Below are 27,706 nucleotides of genomic sequence, written 5' to 3'. Positions count from 1 at the left end.
CCCCTCTCACTTTGAACTTGTGATCGTCACCTCCGACCTGGGAAAAAGCTTCCCAGTGTTCACCCTATCTATATCCTTCATAATTTTGTACACCTCTATTAGGTCTCCCGTCTTTCCAGGGAGAACAACCCTGGTTTACCTAATCTCTCCTTATAGCTAAGACCGTCCATACCAGGCAACATCCCGGTAAACCTCTGCACTCTCTCTAAAGCCTCCACATCCTTCTGGTAGTGCGGTGACCAGAATTGGACGAAGTACTCCAAATGTGGCCTAACCAGCATTCTATACAGCTGCAACATCAAACTCCAGCTTTTATACTCGGTACCCCATCCTATAAAGGCAAGCATACCATATGCCTTCTTCACCGCCTTCTCCACCTGTGCTGCAACCTTCAAGGATTTGTGGACTTGTACACCTGGGTCCCCCTGTATTTCTATACTCTTGATGGTTCTGCCATTTATTGTATAACACCCCCTACATGTTCCAAAATGCATCACTGCGCATTTATCTGGATTAAGTTCCATCTGCCATTTCTCCACCCAATTTTCCAGCCAATCTGTATCCTGCTGTATTGTCCTACAACGTTCATCGCTATCAGCAAGTCCAGCCATCTTCGTGTCATCCGCAAACTTGCTGGAAACACCAGTTACACCTTCCAAATCATTTATATATGTCACAAATAGCAGAGGTCCCAGTACAGAGCCCTGCGGAACACCACTGGTCACAGACCTCCAGCCAGAAAAAGACCCTTTGACTGCTACCCTCTGACTCCTGTGGCCAAGTCACCTCTCCTTGTATCCCATGAGCCTTAACCTTTTTCACCAGCCTGCCATGAGGGACTTTGTCAAACACCTTACTGAAATCCACATAGATGACATCCTTCGCCAACCGTTTTTGTCACCTCCTCAAAAAACTCCACCAAATTTGTAAGGCACAACCTCTCTTTTACAAAACCATGCTGTCTGTCACTAATGAGATTGTTCCGTTCGAAATATGCGTACATCCTATCTCTAAGAATCCTCTCCAACAACTTCCCTACCACAGACGTCAAGCTCACCAGCCTATAATTACCCGGGTTATCCCTGCTACTTTTCTTAAATGATGGTACCACATTCGCTATCCTCCAACCCTCAGGGACCTGTGTCTAATGAAGACATAATATATATATGTATATATGATTTGGAGGAAAATGTAACTGGTTTGATTAGTAAGTTTGTGGATGATGCAAAGGTTGGTGGATTTGCGGATAGCAATGAGGACCATCAGAGGATACAGCAGGATATAGATTGGTTGGAGACTTGGGCAGAGAGATGGCAGATGGAGTTTAATCTGGACAAATGTGAAGTAATGCATTTTGGAAATATACAATAAATGGCAGAACCCTTAGGAGTATTGATAGGCAAAGGGATCTGGATGTACAGGTAGACAGGTCACTGAAAGTGGCAATGCATGCTTGCCTTCATCGGCTGGGGTATTGAGTTTAAAAATTGGCAAGTCATGTTGCAGCTTTGTAAAACCTTAGTGAGGTCGCACTTGGAATATAGTCTTCAATTCTGGTTGTCACATAGAATGTGGAGCTTTGGAGAGGGTACAGAAAAGATTTACCAGAATGTTGCCTAGTATGAAGGGCATTAGCTATGAGGAGAAGTTGGAGAAACTTGGTTTGTTCTCATTGGAGCGACGGCGGTTGAGAGGCAACCTGATAGAAGTCTCCAAGATTATGAGAGGCATGGACAGAGTGGATAGTCAAGCTTTCTCCCAGGGTGCATGTTTTAAAAGAAATGTACAAGGCAGATTTTTTACACAGTGGTGGGGAAGGTAGTGGAAGCGGATATAAGAACATAAGAACATAAGAAATAGGAGCAGGAGTAGGCCATCCAGCCCTTCAAGCCTGCCCCGCCATTCAATAAGATCATGGCTGATCTGTCGCTGCTCAGTTCCACTTTCCCGCCCTCTCCCCATAACCCTTAATCCCCTCTCCTATCAAAAACCCATCAACCCGTGTCTTAAAAATATTTAGCGAGGCAGCCTCCACCACTTCAACGGGCAGAGAATTCCAGAGATTCACCACCCTTTGAGTGAAGAAGTTCCTCCTCAACTCTGTTCTAAACCGCCCCCCTTTTATCTTGAGGCTGTGCCCCCTAGTCCTATTGTCTTTTTTGAGCGGGAAGAGTCTTTCCACCTCTATCCTATCCATCCCATTCATCATCTTATACGTCTCAATGAGATCTCCTCTCATTCTTCTAAACTCTAACGAGTACAAGCCCAGTTTATTCAGCCTCTCCTCATAGCTCAACCCCCTCAACTCCGGTATCAGCCTAGTAAACCTCCTCTGCACTCCCTCCAAGGCCAAAATATCTTTGCGCAGGTGTGGCGCCCAAAAATGCACACAGTACTCCAGTTGCGGCCTCACCAATGCCCTATACAGCTGCAGCAAGACCTCCCTACTTTTATATTCAATCCCCTTCGCTATGAAGGCCAGCATCCCATTCGCCTTCCTGACCACCTGCTGCACCTGCAAGCTGGGTTTTTGCGACTCATGCACAAGGACCCCGAGGTCCCTCTGCACCGTCGCCTGCTGCAGTTTTTCGCCTCGTAAGTAATAGTCCTTCCTACCATTTTTCCTACCAAAGTGGACCACCTCACACTTGCCAACATTAAATTCCATTTGCCATTTCCTGGCCCATTCGCCCAGCCTATCTAGATCCTTCTGCAGACTCTCCACACCCTCCGCACAATTTGCCGTTCCCCCAATCTTGGTGTCATCAGCAAATTTCGACACTCTACACTCGGTTCCCTCCTCCAGATCATCTATATAAATGGTAAAAAGCTGAGGCCCCAGCACCGACCCCTGGGGCACTCCACTAGTCACCATCTGCCAATCCGAATAGCACCCGTTGACCCCCACTCTCTGTCTCCTATTTGACAACCAATCTTCTATCCACGCTAACACCTTACCCCCAACTCCATGTCCCTCGACCTTCTGCAATAACCTCTTGTGAGGCACTTTGTCAAACGCTTTCTGAAAATCTAGAAAGACCACATCCACCGGCTCTCCTCTATCCACTGCCCTAGACACATCCTCATAGAACTCCAGTAAATTTGTCAGACACGACTTCCCTTTAATGAAACCGTGCTGCGTCTGCTCTATCAAGCAATTCCCTTCAAGATGCCTCGCAATTTCCTCCTTGATGACAGATTCTAACATTTTACCTACCACAGATGTTAAACTAACCGGCCTATAATTCCCCGCCTTTTGCCTGGCACCCTTCTTAAACAACGGCGTAACATTAGCCGTTTTCCAATCATCCGGCACTTCCCCAGAATCCAGCGATTATGATATGATTATGATTATGATATGGTAGTGACTTTTAAGGGGTGTACTTTGACAAGTATATGAATGAGATGGGAACAGAGGGATATGGTCCCTGGAAGCGTAGCGGATGTTAATTAGGTCAGGCAGCATGGTTGGTGCAAGCTTGGAGGACGGAAGGGCTAATTCCTGCGCTGTAATTTTCTTTGTTCTTTGTATGTTAGTGAGACTGAGGGGCTCAAATATAATGTTGCAGCCCAGTGTAATAATACACCCCCACTCTGAGTATTACAGCCCAGTGTGATATTGCACCTCCGGCCTGACTTAGCATTACAGCCCAGTGTAATACTGCACTCCCACCCTGAATGAGCATTACAGCCCAATATAATACTACTGTGTCTCCGTTTTGAGTGATTTGTATACTCCTGTTCACATATGAACTTGCTGACTATTCTCACCGGGTTAGCTGTGTACACATTGTGATAGACTTGGGACAGCCTGTTGCTAAGGTGGATTGCAAAGCGGTTGTGATTGATGATTGAAGTCTGACGCTGATCTGTCGTCTCCTGTAATGACCAGGATTTCTGCTGCCCTTTTTGCAGGTTGGGATGAGGCAACATTATGAGCTGGGCCAGTATTTACGACATCGTTACAAAGACTTCCTCAACATCTTGTATGATTGGCAAGAGGTGAGTGGTTGAATGAAGCGGTCACTGGAGGGTTGAAAGATTAAGTGAGGGGTGAGTGAGAGAATTTGGTTAAGGGATGCGCGCTTGGGTGAGGAGCTGATCCATTCTCTGAACTGCGATCTCAACTCAACCTTGAATATATTTGAGTGATGGAAGAGGAGTGTTTTTCAGCTGTTGTGTTATGCTGGCGACTTGTAGTCAAAGTCTTCTGTGAGGTGCTTTGATTCAGGTGAGTGTAAAGACCAGGCTTGTGAACAGGGAAGCCAAAAAAGAAGCTGGTGTTAATTAGAACAGTGGATACACTAGCCAAAGTGGGATGCTTTTTGGGAGATTTGGCATATACCTGATGGGCTGAATGGCCTCTTCTGCACTGTAGGGGTTTTATGGTTTTAAGCAGCCAACTACTTTTCAGGATTTTCACAGACAGACAAGGAGGAAACAGAAGGAAGTAAATTAAGATCTTTGTTTCAGGTGTGCAAAAATATAATAAATTCACTGTGAACACACGGTGATTTTTAAAATGATAAATTTAGTTTAAAAGTAGTACTTAATTATTTAACAGCATACCGCAATGAGCCAATTATTTTTTTCTGTTCTTTGAATTTTAACAAATGATGTTGCCATTAAAAAGACATCTGCACCTGATGAAGATGTATATTTTTAAACAATTTCTAACAACAATACAGTTTTCAACCAGCGGTAGAGCACTCTGTGACACAGTGTTCATACTAATCAGCCTGTGTGCTGCGTCCTTAAGTTGTGATCAGTTTCAGAGAGTGACCCACTACAGGGGCAGTAACAGATGGGGAATTTGATATCTGTCACATCATGATGCAGGTGTCCTAAACTGAGCTCAAGAAGGACAGAAACCCCTGGTGGAGCGGAAGGGCCGAAGCTCGCTTGATCTTGATTTTCATTATGGATGCAGACCGTGAAAGTGGGGCCTCATGATCTTTATGATCTTTTGGGTTTTAAGCAGGAGATGTCAGAAAAATTACCACAGGGATAACTGAATTGTGGCGACCAGACCTTCATAATGACGTCGCATTTGATACTTTGATAGCGATTCTTCCCAATATTTTGAAACGAAATGCAGTTGACACAAAGTTGGGTGGAGAGGTGAGCTGTGAGGGAGATGCAGAGATGCTTAAGTGTGTTTGGATAAGCTGAGTCAGTGAGCAGATGCAGTATATTGTGGATAAATGTGAGATTATCGGTAGAAAAAACAAGAAGACAGGTTATTTTATGAAGAGCCATATGTTGAGAGGGGAGTTCAGGCTGTGTACACCAGTCACTGAAGCTAAGCATACAGGTGCAGCAGGCATTAAAGAAGGCAAGTAGTATGTTGGCCTTCATAGCACAAGGATTTGAGTGCAGGAGTCCTGGAATATTGTGTGCAGTTTTGCTCTCCTTACTTGAGGAAGGGTGTTCTTGCTGTAGAGAGAGTGCAGGGAAGCTTTACCAGACTGCTCGGATGACGCAAGAGAGGAAATAGAGTCAGTTAGGATTGTGCTCACTGGAGCTCAGAAGAATGAGGGGATTTTATATAAACTTATAAAATTCTCAAAGACTGGACAGGGTAGATGCAAGAAGGATGTTTTCGATGGTGGGGATATTCAGAACCGGGGGTCACTATTTGAGGATACATTTTAAGACTATCACTGAAAGCAGTTGAGACTAAAACGTTGTGTGTTTTTGAGAAACAGTTAAATAAAAGGCACTCAATGAGTATTAAAATAGCTCTTGGGAGCAAAGGGATCAAAGGATATGTGAGGAAGGTGGGATCAGACTATTGAGATTGGATGATCATAATGAATGACAGAGCAGGCTCAAAGGGCCAAATGGCCTCCTCCTGCTCCTATTTTCTATGTTTCTATTCTATGACAATTAATTGATAATGACAGCTCTGATATTCTGCTGTCAACCCCATCCCTCCTTCGCATTCTATGCCAATTTAGGAGAGATCTGGAGATGATAGCAGATAACTACTAAACTGTCTACGCTATTGCCATGTCGGGAAACTTCAATGGACTATCTGAACAAGCAACGGGGTAGTCAAGTTTAGTTGTCTCCCTTGAAGCATCGTGATATTTTTTAAAAATTCATTTATGGTTTGTGGGTGTCACTGGTTAGGCCAGCATTTATTGCCCATCCCAATTTGCTCTTAAGAAGGTGGATGTGAGCTGCTGCATTAAAGCACTGCAGTCCCTGAGGTGTAGGTACAATCACAGTGCTGTTAGGCAATTTCAGGATTTTGACCCAGTGACAGTGAAGGAACGGTGATATATTTCCAAGTCAGGATGGTGGTGGTGTTCCAGATATCTGCTGCTCTTGTCCTTCTGGATTGTATTGGTGGTGGGTTTGAAAGGTGCTGTTTGAGGAAACTTGGTGAGTTGCTGCAGTGCATCTTGTCGATGGTGTACATGGCTGCCACTGTTCATTGGTGCTGGAGCGATTAAATGTTTGTGGAAGGGGTAGCAGTCAAGCGGGCTGCTTTGTCCTGAATGGTGCTGAGCTTCTTGAGTGTTATTGGAGCTGCACTCATCCAGACAAGTATCCCATCACACTCCTGACTTGTGTCTTCTCGATGGTGGACGGACTTTAGAGAGTCAGGAGATGAGTTACTCACTGCAGGATTCCCAGCTTTTGACCTGCTGTGGTAGCCACAGTATTTCTGTATCTAGTCCAGTTTAGTTTCTGGTCACTAGTAACCCCAGGATGTTGGTAGTGGCAGATTCAGTTATGGTTATATCCTCTCTTGTTGAAGATGGTCATTGCCTGGCACTTGTGTGGCATGAATGTTACTTGCCACTTCTCAACCCAAGTCTGGACATTGTTCTAATCTTTCTGTGTTTGGACGTGGATTGCTTCAGTATCTGAAAAATCACGAACGGTGCTGAACATTGTGCAATCATCAGCAAACATCCCCATTTCTGACCTTATGGTGGGGGGAAGGTCTTTGATAAAGCAGCTGAAGATGATTGGGCCTAGACACTGCCCTGAGGACCCCTGCAGTGATGTTTGAAGCTGAGATGATTGACCCCCTACACCACAACTGACTTCCGTTGTGCCAAATATGGTTCTAACCAGTGGAGCGTTTTCCCCCAGTTCTCAGTTTTGCTAGAGCTTCTTGATGCCATACTTGGTCAAATTGAAGAAGCCGCTAAGATGTCTTACCACTGACCACCTGCTTTCCCTTCCTCACCCTGAATCTGTGGAGCCTGTTCCTTGCATTTGGATTCTTGTGAGCGCTGCACTAAATAAGACCATAAGACATTGGAACAACAATAGGCTACTTGGCCCATTAAGTCTGCTCTGCCATTCAATCATGGCTGATTTTTCTTCTCATCCCCATTCTCCTGCCTTCTCTCCATAACCACTGATCCCCTTATTAATCAAGAACCTATCTATCTCTGTCTTAATGATACTCAATGATCCGGCCTTCTGTGGCAAAGAGTTCCACAGATTCACCACTCTCTGGCAGAAGAAATTCCTCCTCATCTTTGTTTTAAAGGATCATCCCTTTAGCCTGAGGTTGTGCCCTCAGGTTCTAGTTTTTCCCACTAGTGGAAACCTCCTCTCTACGTCCACTCTGTCCAGGCCTCGCCTGTAATTCTGTAAGTTTCAATAAGATCCCCCCTCATCCTTCTAAACTCCAACGAGTCCAGATCAAGAGTTCTCAACCGTTCCTCATATGACAAGCTCTTCATTCCAGGGATCATTCTTGTGAACCTCCTCTGGACCTTTTTCCAAAGGCCAACACGTCCATCCTCAGATATGGGGTACGAAACTGCTCACAATATTTCAAATGGGGTCTGACCAGAGCCTTGCACAGCCTCAGAAGTACATCCCTGCTCTTGTATTCTAGCCCTCTCGACATGAGTACTAACGTTGCATTTGCCTTCTTAACTGCCGACTGAACCTGCACATTAACCTTGAGAATCTTGAACAATGACCCCCTAGTCCCTTTGTGTTTTTGATTTCCTAAGCATTTTCCTATTTAGAAAATAGTCTATGTCTCCATTCCTCCTTCCAAAGTGCGTAATCTCCCACTTTTCCACATTGTACACAATGGGATATTATGTACACTCATTTCTCATTTCCTGCCCAAGTTCAAGTCGTAAGGTACACACCTTCTTGAGTCAGTTGCAAATGACGCTGTTCTGAAATTGCGCCAATGCAGGATTTAAATTTGATGTAGGGGAATGATTCCGGTGTGTGGCCACAATGAGATGTAAATTTATCAGTTCCTGAATTTAGTAGCAGGAAATGTGGCCTGTCATTGATGACGGGAGGAGACAATCATATCCTGGATTTGCGCTGCTGGAAAACCCACCAAGGATCTTCTCGTCAGATTTTCCAATCTTGCTGCCTGCCCTGAGTGGGTGTGGAATATCCTGACCAGATTGTCATGGAACAGGTTATTGCTGAGTAAGTGCCTCTTGATCACTCTGTTGGCTCCTTCCATCATTTTACTGATGATCAAGAGTGGACTGGGGCAGTAATTGGTCAGGTTGGATTTGTCCTGTTTCTTGTGTGCAGCTCATATCTGGGCAATTTTCCAAATTGCCGGCTAGATGCCAGTGTTGTTGCTGGACTATTTGGCTAGGGCACAGCAACTTCCGGAGCACAAGTCTTCAGAACTATTGCTGGAGCATTGTTAGAGCCCGAATCCTTTGCTGTACCCAGTGCCTTCAGCTGTTTCTTGATATCTTGTGGAGTGAATCAAATTAGCTGAAGACTGACATTTGTGATCCTGAGGGCCTCTGGAGGAAGCCGAGATGGATTATTCATTCAGCACTTCTGGCTGAAGATTGTAGTGGCTGCGTCACTTTATCTTTTGCACTGATATGCTGGGCTCCTCATTATTGGGGATGGGGATATTTGTGGAACCTCCTCCAGTCAGTTGTTTGACTATTCACGACTGGATGCGACAGGACTGTAGAGCTTAGATCTGATCCATTGGTTGGAGGGAATTGCTTATCTATTACTACTACTTGCTGCTTATACTGCTTGGCATGCAAGTAGTCCTGTGTTGTAACTTCACCAGGTTGACATTTAATTTTTAGATAAGCCTGATGCTGCTCCTGACATGGCTTCCTGAAACTCTTCATGTGCTTTTCCCCTTTGGTTCCTTCAGCACCTGTCAGAGTCCCAGTTTAGCAGCTATGTCCTTTTTGGATCAGGCCAGCTCTGTCTGTGGTGGTGTTACAGAGCCGCCACCTCTGCTAGATTTGTTAAGACAGTGGGACAAGACGTAGCCATTGTTGTGGAGTACGTTTTCAGGAAAGACGTTAAAATGGTAGAAATAAATTAGATATAAAAGCAATTGAATGTGATTCTGCAGTTCAAGACTGATAGGATTTGGTTAAAAAAAAAGTGCCAGCATGGTTAATCTCAACAAAGAACTGCCTTGTTGGGCCTAATGGCCCTTTTGTGTTCCTACACTTCGAGCAAATATAACTATTTTCTCTTCACTGTAGATTTATGTTCGGAGTACAGATGTTGACCGGACTCTAATGAGTGCTGAGTCAAATCTCGCTGGTCTGTACCCTCTACGTGGACATAAGATCTTTCTTCCTGGTCTTAAGTGGCAACCTATTCCCGTGCATACAGTGCCTTTGCAAGATGAAAAGGCAAGTATCCACAAACAGAGTGAACAGTAACGTGCACCATTCACAGAAAAAGAGAATGGGCCCTCATGTATAGGGGAGAGACTGGAGCTCTGTGTGCTAGTACAGGGAAGAGAGTGTTTATTCACACAAGTATAAGGCAGAAGATGGAGCTCCCTATACTAGGACAGGAGAGAATATGGGCCATTGTACAGGTACAGGAGAGAGTGCAAAGCACTATACACTAATATAGGGGAGAGAATGGGCCCTCATACAGTTACAGGGGGTATGTGTGGAGCTCCATACACTAGTATAAGGGAGAGAATGGGCACTGATACAAACACGAGGGAGAGTACGGAACTCCCTGCAGTAATAAGGTGGGGGGTGGGGAGAGAGAGAATGGGCCTTCGTACAAGTACAGGGGAGAGTGTGGAGCACCATACACAGATATAGAGGGAACAGAGCATGTGGTCACTGGCAGCGTTACAGAGGGGGGGGATCATCAGGCCCCATGCAGTGGTACAGTGAACAGCATAGGGTTGACAACAATCTGTGCACAGATGTGACAAGTGTGTCTGGGGCCCCGAAGCCCCTTGCGCTGGCACTTACTGACACTGTCTGCATCTTTTTAGTTGTTGGTGTACCCAGTGAAAAATTGCCCTCGCTATGTTGAGTTGATGATGGAGACTGAGAGTTGTTCTGAATACAAGGAAGTTCTGCAGGCAAACCAGGTAAGTGAGAAGCAGTTTGCCAAAACAAATCTGTTGAACCTCTGCTAATCCTACCCCTTTGTGTTTTGCTTCTGTGTGCTGCCCCTTACCTGGCATGGCATGGCATTTTCTTTCACAATTTAACCCCACACCCCCTCTCCCACTCTCCCACCCTCCCTATTGCCCTCTGTGGGTCTGCGGTCTTGCACAGTCTGCCCCTCAGTCTGTCTCTGTCTCGTTAGCAAGTACTCCACCTCTCTCTCTCCCATGAGCGCACTCTTCACATCTTTCTCACTTGACTGCGGTCACAGACTCCCTCTCCCTCCCTTGCTCACACTTTGTGCCTCCTGCTCTCACACTCCCTCTCTCACTCAAACTCTGTGCCTCACACTCTCCCTACCTCTCTTGCTCACTCAAACACTGTGGCTCCCGCTGTCTCTCTCTCCCTCCTTTTGCTTGCTCACTCTGTGCTTCCCACTCTCCCTCTCCCTCACACTCAATGCCTCCTGCTCTCCCTCCCTTTTTACCCACTTCCTTGCTCATTGAAACTCTGTGTCTCATGTTCTCCCCCTCTCTCGCTCCCTCCCTCGCTCAAACTCTGTACCTCCCACTGTCCCACACCCTTGCTTGTTCACACTGCCTCCTGCTATTCCTCTTCCTCCCTCGCTTGTGCACAATTCTCTCCTCTGCTGTTGCTCCCCCCCACCTCGGTTTTGCCGTCTGAATCCTCCACCCTCCCTCCTGCTCTTGACCTCTGGCCCCACCCCCTGCGCTGTTGCCCTCTGCCTCTTGCATGTCTGCCTGCCTGTGCGCCATTGCTCTCTGCTTCCTTTACTGAGGGTGGGTAATTCTGTCTGGGACCTCCACTCTGAGGGACTTGATCTCTGAGCCTGTTGTGGACCCCTTTTCTAATATTGCTTGTTCTACTCACTGGTCACTTGTCTAGGACTTTCTGAAGAGGTTATCTGCAAACACGGGGATTCCCTATAAGGATTTGTCGCTGTATGCTGTGTGGCTGATTTATGACACCTTGTACTGTGAGGTGAGTAGCTCAGAACTGTGACAAGTTTCTTTTCAATGGGATACCGAACTGGAAGCTACAAGAGAGCATAGTGAGGTGAACAGCAGTGTGCATGCAGGTATGTACGTGTAAATCCTGCTACCCCATTCTAAACGACCATCCCCATGTTCATCCTGCCTCTATCCTGTGGGTTCTGTCTGATTGAACACCAGTGTTTTGATCATTTGAACAAATGAGGGGTTAGGGGTTAGCACCTGAGAATGAGCTCTCTCTCTCTGTATCTTAATGGTCACAACAAAAAACCAAAAACAGGATATCCATTTCTATCATACTGTTCACAGCTGGAAAATGTCCTAAAGTGCACTACATCGAATGAAATGTGTTTGAAGTGTCAGCACTGTTGTAACATAGGAAATCCTGGAACTAGTTTGCACAAAGATCCCGTATTCAGGAATGTAACGATGACTTTAAGTTAGGGAGGAAGCTTGTGTAATCTGTTACAGACAGGGAGAGATGGTAAGACACTTCCTCCTTTTCTCCATTTGTCAGTGAACAGTTTCTTCTTCCAAATCGTTAAGATGTGTCTTACAGAAAAATTAATTTAAACACCACCCCCCCCCCCCCCAAAAAAAAAAGAATCAGGGCTGAGTCTGAGTCCACTGGATTTTGGATACATACTGTTTGCTAACATGCATAGTTCTGTTAAAACCTGATAAACCACAACACTCTCATTCTACTATGCACCTGGCTCTTCCTTGACTGACTCTGGCAACTAGAACTAGTTTGGCCCAATTTTTGCTAATGATTGCTGCTAACCAGAGTTCCTGCTGCAAGCTAATTTTTTTTTTAGTTTCGCTACGGCCTTATCGAATCTACTATATATATGAAATATCCTAGCAGTGTCTGCTCTGTAAGCTCATTGACAATTACAGTGCCCTTGGTCTTAGCACATTTGGCTAAGTTTCACTACCAGGTTAGCATTGTTTAAACTTGGGAGAAGTGTCTTCATATGGTATAAAATGGTGTTCCCATATGTCGCTGTAACTAGCAAGTCATTAATGTATGCTGCACAGTTAAGTAAGCTAGCGAATTCTTGGTTCATTCGCCTGGGCATCATAATGTACTGGGGTGAGCCATCTGGGATCATGAAAGCTGCAGTTATTTTTTAGCATGGGTAGTCATGCCAGAATCCCCTCACAGATTGACTGACTGGTAATTTAAGTGGAATTGCCCACTCAGTCGGATATGGCCTTCAGTGCAAGGAATTGAGTATGAATCAATTTGGATCACTGTGTCAACTTTTCTGTAGTCAGTACAGAGTCTTTTGGAATCATTTTTGCTTAGGGACTGATATGATAGGAGGATTGACTCGGTTTGCTTATGTTGTTTTTCAACATGTATCAATTCTTCTGTCAAGCGTACTTGGCCAGTATGAGTTCTGTTTAGACCGTAAGACATCGGAGTAGAATTTAGGCCACTCTGCCCATTGACTCGAGCCATTCAACGATGGCTGATATTTTTCTCATCCCCATTCTCCTTCCCCATAACCATTGATCCCCTTAATATTCAAGAGCCTATCTATCTCCGTCTTAAAGACATCCAATGACCTGGCCTCCACAGCCTTCTATGGCAAAAAGTTCCACAGATTCACCACTCTCTGGCTGAAGAAATTCCTCTTTATTTTATGAATTGTACCTTTAGCCGGAGGTTGTGCCCTCTGGTTCTAGTTTTTCCTACTGGTGGAAACATCCTCTCCGTGCCCACTCCATCTAGGCCTCACAGTATCCTGCAAGTTTCAATAAGATCTCCCTCATCCTTCTAAACTCCATCGAGTACGGACCGAGAGTCCTCAACCATTCCTCATACGACAATCTCCTCATTCCAGGGATCATTCTTGTGAACCTCCTCTGGGACCCTTTCCAAGACCAGCACATCTTTCCTTAGATATGGGGCCCAAAATTGCTCACAGTACTCCAAATGGGGCCTGACCAGAACTTTATACAGCCTCAAGTATATCCCTGCTCTTGTACTCTAGCCCTCACGACATGAATGCTAATGTTGTATTTGCTTTCCTAATTGCCAACTGAACTTGCATGTTAACCTTAAGAGAATCTTGAACAATGACTCCCAAGTCCCTTTGTGTTTCTGATTTCCTAAGCATTTTCCCATTTAGAAAATAGTCTGTGCCTCCGATCCTCCTCCTAAAGTGCATAACCTCACACTTTTCCATATTGTACTCCGTCTGCCATTTTTTTTACCCACTCTCCTAACCTGTCCAAGTCCTGCAGCCCCTCTCCTTCCTCAATACTACCTATCGCTCTACATATCTTTGTATCAACTGCAAATATGGCAACAGTGCTTTCAGTTCCTTCTTCCAAATCGTTAATGTATATTGTGAAAAGTTGTGGTCACAACATTGACCCCTGAGGTATATCTTTAATCACTGGCTGCCATCCTGAAAAAGATCCCTTTATCCCCACTCTCTGCCTTTTGCCAGTCAGCGAATCCTCTATCCGTGCCAGGATCTTCCCTTAACACCATAGACAGTTAACTTATTTAAGTCTCCTATGTTTGTAGGTGGGGTCTCCCCTGCACCATGAATGGCCAAGGAAGTGAAACTTGGCTTGTCCCTACAGTCTTCCTTAAACTCTGAAAAATTTAATGATGTTCTTGCTCAGCATGTATACTGTATCTGATCTCCTGAATATCCCTGTTCTGACTAGCTTCACAAAGGGGGTTCAATTTGGAAAATTTCAGTCATCACTCCTTTAGCTCTTCCCACTATCAGTTTCTTCTTCATTCATCCCCCAGTGCTGGGCCATTCATCTGACATACTGCCTCACCTCCCTCTGGGGTTTGCTTGGCTATGTACCGTGTTACCACACAGTCAGGAGAAGACAGTGATTTCTTTGCACAGCCTCTCCATTTCTCTGAGCTCACTCAACTGAGACTACTGGAGAGGTTACCACTCTACTCCATTCAGATGGATCTGATACATGGCCATGAACCCAACCTCAGTATTCTTCACTAGAATGTCATGGATTGGCCTGGTGACAGCAGTAGCCACCAAAGGGGATGATGAGATGCGACCTTTCCTAGTAACGAGATTAACAGACAGAATCAGATGTAAATAGCTATCATCGGGAAACAATTTACCTAGGTGACTAAGAAATCAGTGAAGGTATGCAGGTGCTAATTTCTAATGTGAGAATCAAGTAAAGTACAGCACAGGAACAGGTCCTTATGCCCTCCAAGCTTGTGCTGATCATGATGCCCTAAATAAGCTAAAAAAAAACTTCTGCCCCTCGAGGCTATGTATTTGCTCAGACTTAAACTAAATACAAAGACTCAAAATGCAGTGTACTGATGTTGAAGACGTTTTTTTATTTAACCAAACGATTGAATGGGAGAATGATATGAGGAAGCCCTGCACTCGTGGTATAGAATGCAGGCAATCAGATATCAATCTGAAGAACAGTGCCCCTGTGAAGGCAATTATACATTCTCAAAATCAGATTGCCCTCTTTTCCGGTGGGCATTATCCAGTAAACTGATTAATATTAATCAGTCAATAATCATCCTGCCATTAACTCCAGCCAATAAGAATGCGTATCACGAGCAAATGGGATTTCATTTGTTATTAAATTATGGGCTTTACCTCCCTTCAGTTGTTCGTAGTACATACAAATGATTTGGAGGAAAATGTAGCCGGTCTGATTATTAAGTTTGCAGATGACACAAAAATTGGTGGAGTTGTGGATAGTGAAGAGGATTGTCAGAAGATGCAGCGCGACATAGACTGGTTGGAGAGTTGGATGGAGAAATGGCAAATGGAGTTTAAACCGGACACCACCACCACCACCATGCACCCCCCCCCCCCCCCCCCCCCCCCCCCGAAACACTTTGAGAGTGGTATCGTCAGAAGGACCTGGGTATCTCAAGTGTCGCTTGTATGTCGCCATTTTTTAAAATTCTAATTGTGGAGCACTACTGAGCAATTTTTGTTCAGATCAATGAATAGATGAATCGTGAGGTTGTCAGAAAAGAGCTATTTAACTGGCCAGCAAAATCAAGGTGGCCAGTTTTAGTCTAGCAGCAGTCACCATTAACAATAGGGACCCAAAGAGCACAGGTGTCGGCTGTAATGACCTGAAGAGGTGTCTGTTCTATAAGTGTGTTGGAGTTTGAAATCGGGCCGCATGTAAAATTTAGCGCAAGTGCCTTGAAGAATTGAAAATATGTCCTTTTAACATTAGGGATAAAGAAATGGCCCTTCTATCATTAGAACACTGGAAATAAAATTCTCAGTGTCACTTGGAATGCAGAGCAGCTGCAATTTGTACCAGGCTTTTGTACTGTAAGAGTCTTGTTTATTTCATTTCCTGTTGAGAATGTAGCTCAGTTGCCTTGAAGATTTTAAAATTTAGCACAGCTGCCTTGAAAATGTTAAAATTTAGCATAGCTGCCTCAAATGTTATAATTTAGCACAACTGCCTCAAAGATTTTAAAATGTAGCATAGCTGCCCAAAGAGATGTATAATTGGCTTAATGTTGTCTTAACTAGAGAAAACTAGTGAAAGAGCTGGTGTCGGATTATGTAAGTAATCTGGTTAATTGTACGAGCAGCCTACAATTGCTTGTAGGCAGGTGCTCCTATCAGGGATTCTTGTACCTTGCATTAGTCTGTACTGTAGGTTGAATTTCATCATTTGGGGTACCTTAGGTTACTTCATTTAGCATTTCTGTTAACCAATTGCCCAACAGAGACTCTTTTTCTGAATCATTTGTCTCATGGGGCTCCATCGTTATCTCCTCACCTGGTTCCCATACCCGTGTTTGTTCGTTGGACTGCACTGTGGGGTGTGTGTTTGAATCAGGGTTCAGGAGTTCTTCATCCTCGTGCCCCAGTCTAATTAATCTATGTGTTTGGTCCCTTATCCATGTGGAGGATGCAGCATCGGGTATCCCCATCGAAATAGAACAGAGAACATTACAGCGCAGTACAGGCCCTTTGGTTCCACTGGTCAGCGCAACATTGAGGGCCAATCTAATGACTCTCTAATCTAAACTATTCCAATGTTATCCATATGCCTATCCACTGACCATTTGAACGCCCTTAAAGTTGGCGAGTCCACAACTGCTGCAGGCAGGGCATTCCACGCCATTACTACCCTCTGAGTAAAGAACCTACCTTGACATCTGTCCTATAACTACCATCCCTTAATTTAAAGCTATGTCCCCTTGTGTTAGCCATCACCATCCGAGGAAAAAAGCTCTCACTATCCACCCTATCTAACCCTCTGGTCGTCTTGTATGCCTCAATTAGGTCACCTCATAACCTTCTCTCCAATGAAAATAACCTCAAGTCCCTCAGCCTTTCCTCATAAGACCTTCCCACCATACCAGGCAACATCCTGGTAAACCTCCTGTGCACCCTTACCAATGCTTCCACATCTTTCTTATAATGCGGCGACCAGAACTGTACACAATACTCCAAGTGCGGCCGCACCAGAGTTTTGTACAGTTGCAACATGACCTCACAGCTCCGAAATTCAATCCCTCTACCAATAAAAGCTAACACACCATACGCCTTCTTAACAACCTTATCAACCTGGGTACCAACTTTCAGGGAACTATGCACCTGTACACCAAGATCTCTCTGCTTGTCAACACTATTAAGAGTCCTTCCATTAGCCCTATATTCTGTACTCCTGTTACTCTTACCAAAGTGAATCACCTCACACTTTTCCGTATTAAACTCCATTTGCCACCTCTCGGCCCTGCTCTGCAGCTTATCTATGTCCCTCTGCAAACTGTAACATCCATCCTCACTGCCTACGACTCCTCCAACTTTGCCGTCAACAAATTTACTAACCCATCCTTCTACACCCTCGTCTAGGTCATTTATAAAAATGACAAACAGCAGTGGCCCCAAAACAGATCCTTGAGGTACACCACTAGTAACTGAACTCCAGGTTGAATATTTCCCATCAACCACCACCCTCTCTTCTATCAGCTAGCCAATTCCTGATCCAAACTGCTAAATCACCCTCAATCCCATGCATCTGTATTTTCTGCAGTAGCCTACCATGGGGAACCTTATCAAACGCTTTACTAAAATCCATATACACCACATCAACTGCCTTACCCTTATCCACCTTTTTGGTCACCTTTTCAAAAAACTCGATAAGGTTTGTGAGGCACGACCTACCCTTCACAAAACCATGTTGACTATCCCTAATCAATTTATTTCCCTCTAGATGATTATAAATCCTATCCCTTATAATTCTTTCCAAAACTTTGCCCACAACAGAAGTAAGGCTCACCGGTCTATAATTCCCAGGATGGTCTCTACTCCCCTTCTTGAACAAGGGGACAACATTTGCTATATTCCAGTCTTCCGGCACTATACCTGTAGCCAATGACACATGAAGATCAAAGCCAAAGACTCTGCAAACTCCTCCCTAGCCTCCCAGAGAATCCTAGGGTAAATCCCATAACCCGGAATTTAACCTGGTGCTGTTAAGTCAGGCCCTCACTGTTGGGTCTGGGGCTGTTTAGGCTTATGTTTATTAAAGAATCCATAATGCTGCAAGGGTTGATATCTGGCAAGTTGCACCAGCCCTCTAGGGTGCGCAAGTTTCCTGTGATGTCTGGGTCAGTTAGTATCCGTAGAGGCACTTCAGGTGTGGACGAGGCTCTGGGCTGTAGCGTGGTAGGGCTAAGAATCTGCTCTGAACCCGAAAGTGGATAAGAAGGTGTCCAAGAAATACATTCCCTGGGTGAGGCCATTCCAGTCGTCTAGTGTCATCCTTCCCTATCTCTAATGAGAGATGATGGAAGTGATTATTCTGAGTCCCGTGAGCTTTAGTTGATTGACGTGGAACCAACCAGTTTTCTCGTTGGCTATTAGGACTTTATACTCTGAGGGGCTTATTTTGTTGGTGATGGTGTGCAGACCTGCATATCTTGGGGACAAGAAGGAACTGGGGTTGCAGAGGGAAATCATTACCTGCTGGCCAACTGTATATCCTACCGGGTGTAGCCTTTTATCGAAATAAATTGCTGTGTTTCTTTTTAACTCTTTAGACCGCCGCGGCTAACTGGGCTGCTTTAATGTTTTTGTTTATCTGCTGGATGGCTTTCTTGTGGGTGAACACTGTGATAGCAGGCACAGTTAAGTCAAACCCCAATAAATATTCAGCTCCCGTCATAGGTCGGCCAGTCATTAATGTGTGGGGGGTGAATCCAGTAGAACTGGAAACGGTGTTACGTACCATCATCAGGACAAAGGGAAGTCCCATGTTGTGTTGTTTTGCTACACTGTCTTTCTAATGATCCTCTTTAGTGTTCAGTTCATGCGCTCTACAGTTCCACTAGATTGTGGATGGTAGGCAATATGGAATTTCTGCTTGATGCCAAACAAAGCCGTAGTGTTCTGCATCATCCGCCTGGTGAAATGTGTCCTTTGGTTGGACTCTATGCTGCAGGGAAGACCCCATTGTGTAAACACCTGGGCTAATATCTTTGCGGTGGCCTTAGCTGTGTTGGATCTAGTGGGGAATGTCTCAACCCATTTGGTGAAAGTGTCTGTTATTACCAGGACGTGTTTAAATCCATGGCGGTATTGGCTGGTATAATCAATTTGGAGATTTGTCCAAGGGCCTTCTACTGGGCATATGTGGCTTAGCTCCGCTTTCCTGCCTTACCTATCAAGGTTGTTCTAGGCATAAATTAAACAATTGTCGATACAATGGGCAACGTCATCATGCAGTTCGGGCCACCAACATAATTCTTTTAACTGCTCAATTGTTGCCTCTATGTCCTGATGGCCATGTCCATCATGGTACTGGTAGATGAGCTGATCCCTGCCCTGGGTAGGGACTACGTATGTGCTTGCCTTTAATATCAAGCCATCCTGAATCTGTATCTTGTCCTTCCATTTCTCGTGGGGCTGGATAGACGCCGTCTAAAATTTGTTTTAGGGAACTGTCAGTGTGCTGCGCCTGGACTAGGTTGGCTATATTAGTTTGGCAAGTGGTCGCAGCATTTACTTGCTCTCCTAAAGGTGGCTGCCAAAACTCTACCATGTGAACACCGGCTTTGGTTAATGCATCAGTCTTATAGTTATCGGGTCGGGAGGTCCTATGGTGGCTTCTAACTTAATAATCCCATATGTGCGCCCTTCGGTGGCCTGCAGAATGTATTTGAATTAGGGGGCTGTCGGTAGGGCCTTTCCATCCCCTGATACGAAGCCTCTGGCTCCCCACAACAGTAGGAACTCAGTCAGACTTGCACACGTACATACTATTGGAGTGCAAGTGGGCGGGGATTGGAAATAGGTCTGGGTGGCTCACTACGTATGTGACTGCTGCTAGTTCGGCAGCTTAAGCACTCAAATGGCTGGGTAATTTGAGGGCAAGTTCTATTAGTGGCTGTCCCTGTTGATTTTCTACATAAATGCCATTTATGTAGAAAATGAATCCTGTGATTCTGGTCCCATTCTCTATGGTGGATGAACCATCTATATAAATTCTCATGGCTGAACCTGTCCGTTGGGTGGCTGTTTGTTTTGTCCCTGATTGTCCCTCTCGTTTTGTGATAAACGGACCTGTAGGGTCCTTTCTGGCTGTAACCTGACATTCATGCGGATCTCCACCATAATTTAAATTATCTGCCAGGAACTTGGACACTTTAGTTCGCTTTACAGTGAGGACCCTACCTTGCAGTAGTAGTGACCAACGGGCAGCACGGACATGACTTATTGAGCCATCTTTAAGGCGGCCATCCAGCAGAAGATGGGTTGGGGTGTGTTCAGCGAGATGGTTATTGGGTTCAGTCCGGTGATATCGGCGAAATGCTGCACGGCCCAAAATACCGCGAGCAGGTGTCGTTCACATCCGGAGAAGCCTTGTTTGACTGGGTCTAATGCTCGTAAGGCATAGGCTACTGGGCCTGGTCTACCATGTCTCATAGTACTGCTGAAAGTGTGTGGTTAGTGGCTGCAACTTCTAAGGCATATGGTAGATTTGGGTCAGGGACTCAAGGCTGGCGTTGTGGCGAGGGCACGCTTTAAATCGGTTACTGCAGCCGTGTGCTGTACAGTCCACTTTCAAGTTGCGTTTTTCTTTAGCAATTTGGGGCTGCCTTGGTGGTGAAGCCATCGACATGGTTCCAACAGTACCCTATTAAACCTAGGAAAGATTGGAAGGCACTCACATCTCGGAGCAGTGGAAGGTGCACGATGGAGTCTATCCTTCTCGGTTCAATCTCCCTCTTCGCATGGGTAATCACTGTACCGAGGTATATAACCTTGGGTTGCAAATTTTGCGTCTTTTTCAGATTGACTTTGCAACCAAATGAGTGGAGCAGTGTGAGTAATTCATCCAACAACGTTAGATGTTCCTCTTTGATGTTAGTCTGTAACAATAAATCATTTACATATTGGACCAAGCACTCGGGTTGGGAAAACTTTTCCAGTTCAATCTCCAGTGAAAGATGGACGGGGTATTCGGTAACCTGTTGTAGGCAAGTCCAAGTGTATTGCTGTCCTTGGAAGATAAAGGCAAACTTGTACTGACAAGAATGATTTAAAGGGATAGATCAGAAGCCATTACTAATATCTAGTACTGTGAAAAACTTGGCCTTGGGCTCTCTGTCTCATCATGGTGACGGGGCTTGTGGCTACTGTGGGGGCTGAGTGGGGTAACCTTATTTAATTCTTGGTAGTCGATCGTTAACCTCCATGATCCATCTACCTCCTTCACAGGCCATATCGGCGCATTATTTGTGGATGCTACTCGTATCAACACCCCCTGCTGAAATAGACTATCAATTACTTTAGCCACCTCCCCATCTGCCTGTCTGGGCCTGTCTCTGTGGTTTCGGATCCGGCCCTTCAATTAATACCTCCCCACGTATCCAGCCACAATCATGTTTATGCTGCACAAACACCCCATTGTTTCTTTGAAGCACCTCCCTGATTGCTGGATCACTGCTAGTCGTTAAGGGATCAAACCAGAATTCCCCTATTGTGTTAATCCTATTAGCATATATCCTGACTGGAATGATAGTGCTCTGCTAATCTTAGCCGTCTGCCAAATGCATTGATTAGCTGGGTCGAATGAAAGACTACATTTATTCATATAATCGGACCCCAGAATGTGTTCAGCGCTTGGGGGAAGGTCAGATAACACAATTGGATGGTCACACACCATGTTAGGCAGACCTGTACAGGGGCTGTAATGCATCCCTCCTGCATGTATCCTACGAACCCACTGAGTGTAATTGTGCTCGTAGTTGGCCAAGGGATGTCTATTTTTAATTTTGATACATTTAGGATAGTTCGGGAGCTTCCGGTATAGGGTTTCTAGGAGGAATTCTATGAGGTGGCCTCTTATCTTGCCGTTAACTAGGGTTTTCCCGACAGTATCCCACTGGTGCTACAGATCCAGTTGGGGAGGCTGGGCACCGTCAATCTAGGGTTCCATAGGCGAGGACAGTTGGATACAGTGATGGGCTCGTGCTTATGGTATGCATGGGGTAATCGGGACCTTCCATCGGTGGTGGACAGTGTTCTCTCTCGTACCTAGGAGCTGCCCTAACTGGTGGAGCCGGTGGTCCTGGTAGACTCGGGGACCGTGTATATGTGGTGGGGGTCTCCCGTAATCTCTGGCGACATGTCCTGGCTGCCTGCAATTAAAACATGTCCCTCTACCTCTCCCAGGGCTGCTGTGTAAGGTGGAGCTGTACCTCCCTGGTGTTGGTGATCCCTTCTACCCTCGTTTCTCCATACCAGACCCTGGCTAGCCCTCATCGGAAGCATTCTCGCCTCCCTTTCTGACTGTGACATTGGGTCTCCCTGAACTTCCTGTTCCCAGGCTCTAGCTAAGCGCTGGAGAACCCATGCTTCATTGTGTGTGGTCTCTGTGGGGTCAAAATTAGCACAGGCTTTCTTGCCTTCCTCTGTGGTATGCGAAACTAATGTCCTAGCTCATTTGGATGAATCAGTCTCATTTAATCTAGCCTGATCTAATTCCCCATATACTCCCGTGAAGTGGATCTGCAAACGACCAGCAAAGACAGTCGGATGTTCCCTTGATTGGAGATAGTCAGCATGGTTTTGTGGCGGGTAGGTCGTGCCTTACTAACCTTATTGAGTTTTTTGAGAAAGTGACCAAAGAGGTGGATGGGGGTAAGGCAGTGGACGTGGTGTATATGGATTTTAGTAAGGCGTTTGATAAGGTTCACCATGGTAGGCTTCTGCAGAAAATGCAGATGTATGGGATTGGGGGTGATCTAGGTAATTGGATCAGGAATTGGCTAGCGGATAGGAGACAGAGGGTGGTGGTTGATAGTAAATATTCATCATGGAGTTCGGTTTCGAGTGGTGTGCCTCAGGGATCTGTTTTGGGGCCACTGCTGTTTGTAATTTTTATTAATGATCTGGATGAGGGTATAGTTGGGTGGATTAGTAAGTTTGCTGATGACACCAAAGTCGGAGGTGTGGTAGATAGTGATGAAGGGTGTCATAGTTTGCAGGAAGACTTAGACAGGTTGCAGAGCTGGGCCGAGAGGTGGCGGATGGAGTTTAATGCGGAGAAGTGTGTGGTAATTCACTTTGGTAGGAATAACAGATGTGTCGAGTATAGGGCTAACGGGAGGACTTTGAATAGTGTGGATGAGCAGAGGGATCTAGGTGTATGTGTACATAGATCCCTGAAAGTTGGGAGTCAAGTAGATAAGGTTGTTAAGAAGGCATACGGTGTCTTGGCGTTTATTGGTAGGGGGATTGAATTTAGGAGTCGCAGCGTCATGTTGCAACTGTACACAACTCTGGTGCGGCCGCACTTGGAGTACTGTGTGCAGTTCTGGTCCCCACATTATAGGAAGGATGCGGAGGCTTTGGAGAGGGTGCAGAGGAGGTTTACCAGGATGTTGCCTGGTATGGAGGGGAGGTCCTATGAGGAGAGGCTGAGGGATTTGGGGTTGTTTTCGCTGGAAAGAAGGCGGCTAAGAGGGGATCTTATTGAAACATATAAGATGATTAGAGGTTTAGATAGGGTGGATAGTGATAGCCTTTTTCCTCGGATGGAGAAATCTAGCACGAGGGGGCATGGCTTTAAATTAAGGGGTGGCAGTTATAGGACGGATGTCAGGGGTAGGTTCTTTACCCAGAGGGTGGTGAGGGACTGGAATGCCCTGCCTGCTGCAGTTGTAAATGCGCCTAGTTTGGGGGCGTTTAAGAGATCCGTGGATAGGTTTATGGACGAGAAGGGATTGGTTTAGGTTAGTGGGTCATTGTTTTGTAACTGGTCGGCGCAACATCGTGGGCCGAAGGGCCTGTTCTGCGCTGTAATGTTCTATGTTCTATGTTCCCCTGTCTACATTTGTTTAACCCATCTACAGGATCCCCTTTATTAAGTCGTACACCGGTCAATATTGCTTCCTTAATTCCATTTAAGGTTCCTTCCCTGACCTTCTGAAGGATTGGCAGGGCAGACCGTACAGACTTGATTAATCACATGTCTATCAGCTTCACTTCTTCTTTCCTTTCATCTAACCCACGCATTATCCTCTGCCTAATATCCTCAAAGAAACTGCATGGATCAGCCAATGGCTCAAAAGTTGTGATTTTGGCCAATTGTGCCACTGTAAACGGGGTTGTGTATGTAACAGCTGGGCTCTGAGACTCTCCTACCCGACGTTCAATCATCACTGGGTACATCGGTACTGGGGGCGCAGTGGATATGACTTCCTCTGGGAAAGATGGTGGTGGACCCCAATCCTTGGTTTGTGTAACGTAAAGTCTAGCATTCTCCTTTAATTCTCCCCAGTCTGCATTCTCTATCTATTCTTCCTCTACAGTCCCGAAGGTACACATAAATCCATTTTGAACTGATAATAGGGATTCCAGCTGTGAAATTTCTTGCTGGCATTTGGAGTGGTCAGCGGTTTCTTGAGTCTGTTCTTTACTGACTTGATGTAGTCTTTTATTGCCGCCTGCAGATCAGTGAACTTGGCTCCCAATCGTGCTACTGTCTGCTTGGCTTCACTTTGGCCAACACAGCGCACTGGGCATGTTGGTAGTCTCTCTCATACTGGGCTTGAAAATTGCCCAGATGTAATAAATTTGCTTGGTTGGTTCTCCTTAATTCATCTATCTTGCTGTCCTTTTCGGCTCTTATCTGCTGTATCCTTTCCTGCTGTTGTTCCTTTAGTTTCTTAATCTCCTCCTCCTCCTCCTCCTCCTCCTCCTCCTCCTCCTGTGCCCACTTCGATTCCTTCAGTTCCCTATGAACTGTGTTTAACTCTTTTTCTGTACCTAGCAGCTGTCCTAAGCAGCTCACAATGGCAGTTCTTTCTTACTTTTGTCTGCCCGTTTTCCCTGAACTTTCCTTAGATCATCCCAATATTTCTGCCCTAGGGATCCTGGTCCCGTCTCAGTATTGGCACAAGATTCTGCTCATAGGAGCCACCCTTCTTAATAAATTCCCTAATTTTTGTTTCCTGTATGGGACACTTCTCTGTCTCTGTGCTGTTTCCTGCTACTCTATATTCAATGACAAGGGGTAGGGAGTTGATCGGACTGCGGGTACAGCTTTAGGCTATGTTCTGGTGTTAATCCCTCCGGATTCCAATGCAAACCTACGGAGTTTACCCTATCCTCCTTGTTAGTAACAACACATGCATAATAAACAATTTTCCGAAAGCAGTTATTTGTCCAATAAGGAGTTTACACCTGTTGACTCTGAGTTTTAAATAGTAGTTTAATGTAGATTCTGTGGGATTCGATATCAGAGCAACAAAGTTACTTCTTGTTGATGTCCCAGCAGAGTCGCCAATTGTTGTACCTGCCACACAGTCTGTTTTAACCCTTATACGGTGGACAAATAACTGCGAGTAGGCGTCTGGTTAGTTCAATCAATATTTATTTAAGACACACAATCAATAATCATCCACCCAACCAACAATAACTTAATCTTACAGAAAATACTAGAGTTTAAGCCCAATATAAGACCTTGACTTAGCTTTGCGTGACTAGCAAGTACCCCAGCAAATATTGGCCTTTATCTGTGCGCTGGTCTCAGTTGTGCTCTGCGTAGTTTGGTCCTTTGGTCTGGTCTGGCACTCTGGTCTTCCTTCTCGGGTGTGGTGGCTCTCCTCATGCTGGTCGTCGCTGGCAACGGTCGCCAGTGTTGTAGCTCGTTCGGGGGGAGGTCAGAGAGAGAGAGATTCTTGGTTGTGCAGCACCCTTTATATCCATCGGGTTTTGCGTTCCTTTTGGCCGTTGCCAATTAATCGATCAGGACTTGATCACCCTGATCGAAAAAGACCAATTGGGTGCTGCCACACCGATCTCTGGGTGTATCCCCAGTGCCCATTTCTGCAGGTGCTGGGCGCATGTAGAATACACACCTCCATCCCAGATAAGGGGTTGCGACGCCCCTATGTCTGGTAAACAACCCAGTTTGACCAGAAAGTCCCTTTTGTCCTGGAGATGACCCATATTCTGTGTATTCACTTGTCTGTGTTGCAGTCTGTTTATCTCCATCTTTTAGGCTGCAGCCTGTGGTTTTAGTTCTTGCCCAATATGTTGCACCATACTGATATTGTTTCAGGGAAGTGGTGAGATAGTACCTACCTGTTCCTTTGTAAGCTACCCGAGTTATGTCTGTGTCTGGGCTACGAGCTTCTACTGAGCAATTTAGGCTAGTGTTTGTTCTGAAGCCACACAGTGCGTGCTCATTTAAGTAAACTGGGTATGGGCATGCGATTATTTAGTCAGTTTGCTGACATCTGTCCAAAGTATTGCCCATGAGCCTCCCTTCTTTCTGGACTGCGTGTGGTAAATATATCCAGATATATTCATGGAAAGTCCCTATATTCTCCACTTCAAAGGCTCATCAGTCTGACCTCGTCGTCAGTGATTATCGGGAGCCCCAACGTCATTCCCAGGGTTTTCCCTGGAGTTCCTTTGCCGTCGTCATTGAATCAGACTTTGACCAGAAAGTCCCTTTTGTCCTGGAGATGACCCATATCCTGTGATTGCACTCAACTGGGTTGCAGCCTATTTTTTGTCTTTTGGGCTGTAGCCTGTTCTTTTAGTTCTTGCCCAATTGTCCCAGAGTGGTTTACAAATTGCCATTTTAGATGGCCTGTTTGGCCACAGGGAGGTGGTGGGAGGAGGTATGATTGTGGCATTTAAGAGGCAACTAGATAAATATATGGATAGAATGGGAATGGAAGGATAGGACTCCGTAAGTGCATATGGTTTTAGTTAGGCAGACATCATGATCAGTGCAGGCTTGGAAGGCCGAAAGGCCTGTTCTTGTGCTGTACTGTTTTTTGTTCTTTGTACTGCAGATACTGGAATCTGAAAATAAAACCAAATGCTGGAAACTCTCAGCACGATTGACAGTATCTGTGGAGATTACTGCCGTGATTCTGCCATTGTGACCGCAACTTTTCTGGTGGGTTGAGCTGGGAGATGTGCATCGGTCAACTTGCGGGTTCTCTGCTAGATTTTACGACCCATGCGCATCTTCCAGCAGGAGAAAAATGGCACCACCCACTGAAAACTGGCAGGCCACTGATTAGCATGAGTTTACATACCTTTACATGCCATTATTGGGATCCACACGGCAACCTCTGTCCAACATGGTAGCACAGTGGTTAGCACTGCTGCTTCACAGCTCCAGGGACCTAGGTTCGATTCCCGGCTTGGGTCACTGTCTGTGTGGAGTTTGTACATTCTCCTGGTGTCTGCATGGGTTTCGTCCGGGTGCTCTGGTTTCCTCCCACAGTCCAAAGATGTGTGGGTTAGATTTATTGACCATGTTAAAATTGCGCCTTAGCGTCCTAAGATACATAGGTTAGAGGGATTAGGGGGTAAAATATATGTAAAGATATGGGGGTAGGACCTGGGTGGGATTGTGGTCAATGCAGACTCGATGGGCCAAAGGGCCTCTTTCTGCAGTGTAGGGTTCTATGATTCTATGTCTGCGTTTCCCACCTCTTTGGCATGATGTTACTTCGGCGCAAAGCAGACTAGCTATTTAAAAGTCTCAACCTGGTGTGGCAGCCTTGAACTGGCGTAAGGAGTGCGAGGCATGTTGCAGGCAGGTCCTGGAAATGCCTGGTGGCCATTGTCCTGCTGCCTACAGGTGTTGTCCCATGGAGCAGTGATATCTGGGGTGGGGCTCGGGTGGGCTTCTATTTCCTCTCAGCTCTCTAGTGAGGTTTCGCCAGGGAGTCCTGCTTACCCCCATCCCCTGGGCAGCACTGTAGCATAGTGTGGCAGGCAGCCTCGAGGGCTTCTGCTTCACTGCGCCCCCCCACTTCCAGGGCAATGCTGTAGC

General features: G+C 45.7%; 1 protein-coding gene across 1 annotated transcript in view; it reads left to right on the top strand.

Moving 5' to 3' along the window:
• LOC145343974 (lysosomal acid phosphatase-like) overlaps nt 1-27,706 on the top strand; it is a 104,772-nt gene that overhangs the window by 19,695 nt on the left and 57,371 nt on the right. The window contains exons 3-6 of the mRNA XM_080190565.1: nt 3,916-4,002; nt 9,486-9,638; nt 10,247-10,345; nt 11,271-11,366. Coding sequence (XP_080046691.1) covers nt 3,916-4,002; nt 9,486-9,638; nt 10,247-10,345; nt 11,271-11,366 — 435 coding nt within the window. The remainder of the gene's footprint in view (nt 1-3,915; nt 4,003-9,485; nt 9,639-10,246; nt 10,346-11,270; nt 11,367-27,706) is intronic.

The sequence above is a fragment of the Carcharhinus amblyrhynchos genome, chromosome 6 (genome assembly GCF_965287045.1).
Source record: "Carcharhinus amblyrhynchos chromosome 6, sCarAmb.v2.hapA, whole genome shotgun sequence".
Classification (NCBI taxonomy): domain Eukaryota; kingdom Metazoa; phylum Chordata; class Chondrichthyes; order Carcharhiniformes; family Carcharhinidae; genus Carcharhinus; species Carcharhinus amblyrhynchos.
Note: the sequence above shows the minus strand (reverse complement) of the source record. Positions and strands in the feature narration are given on the sequence as shown.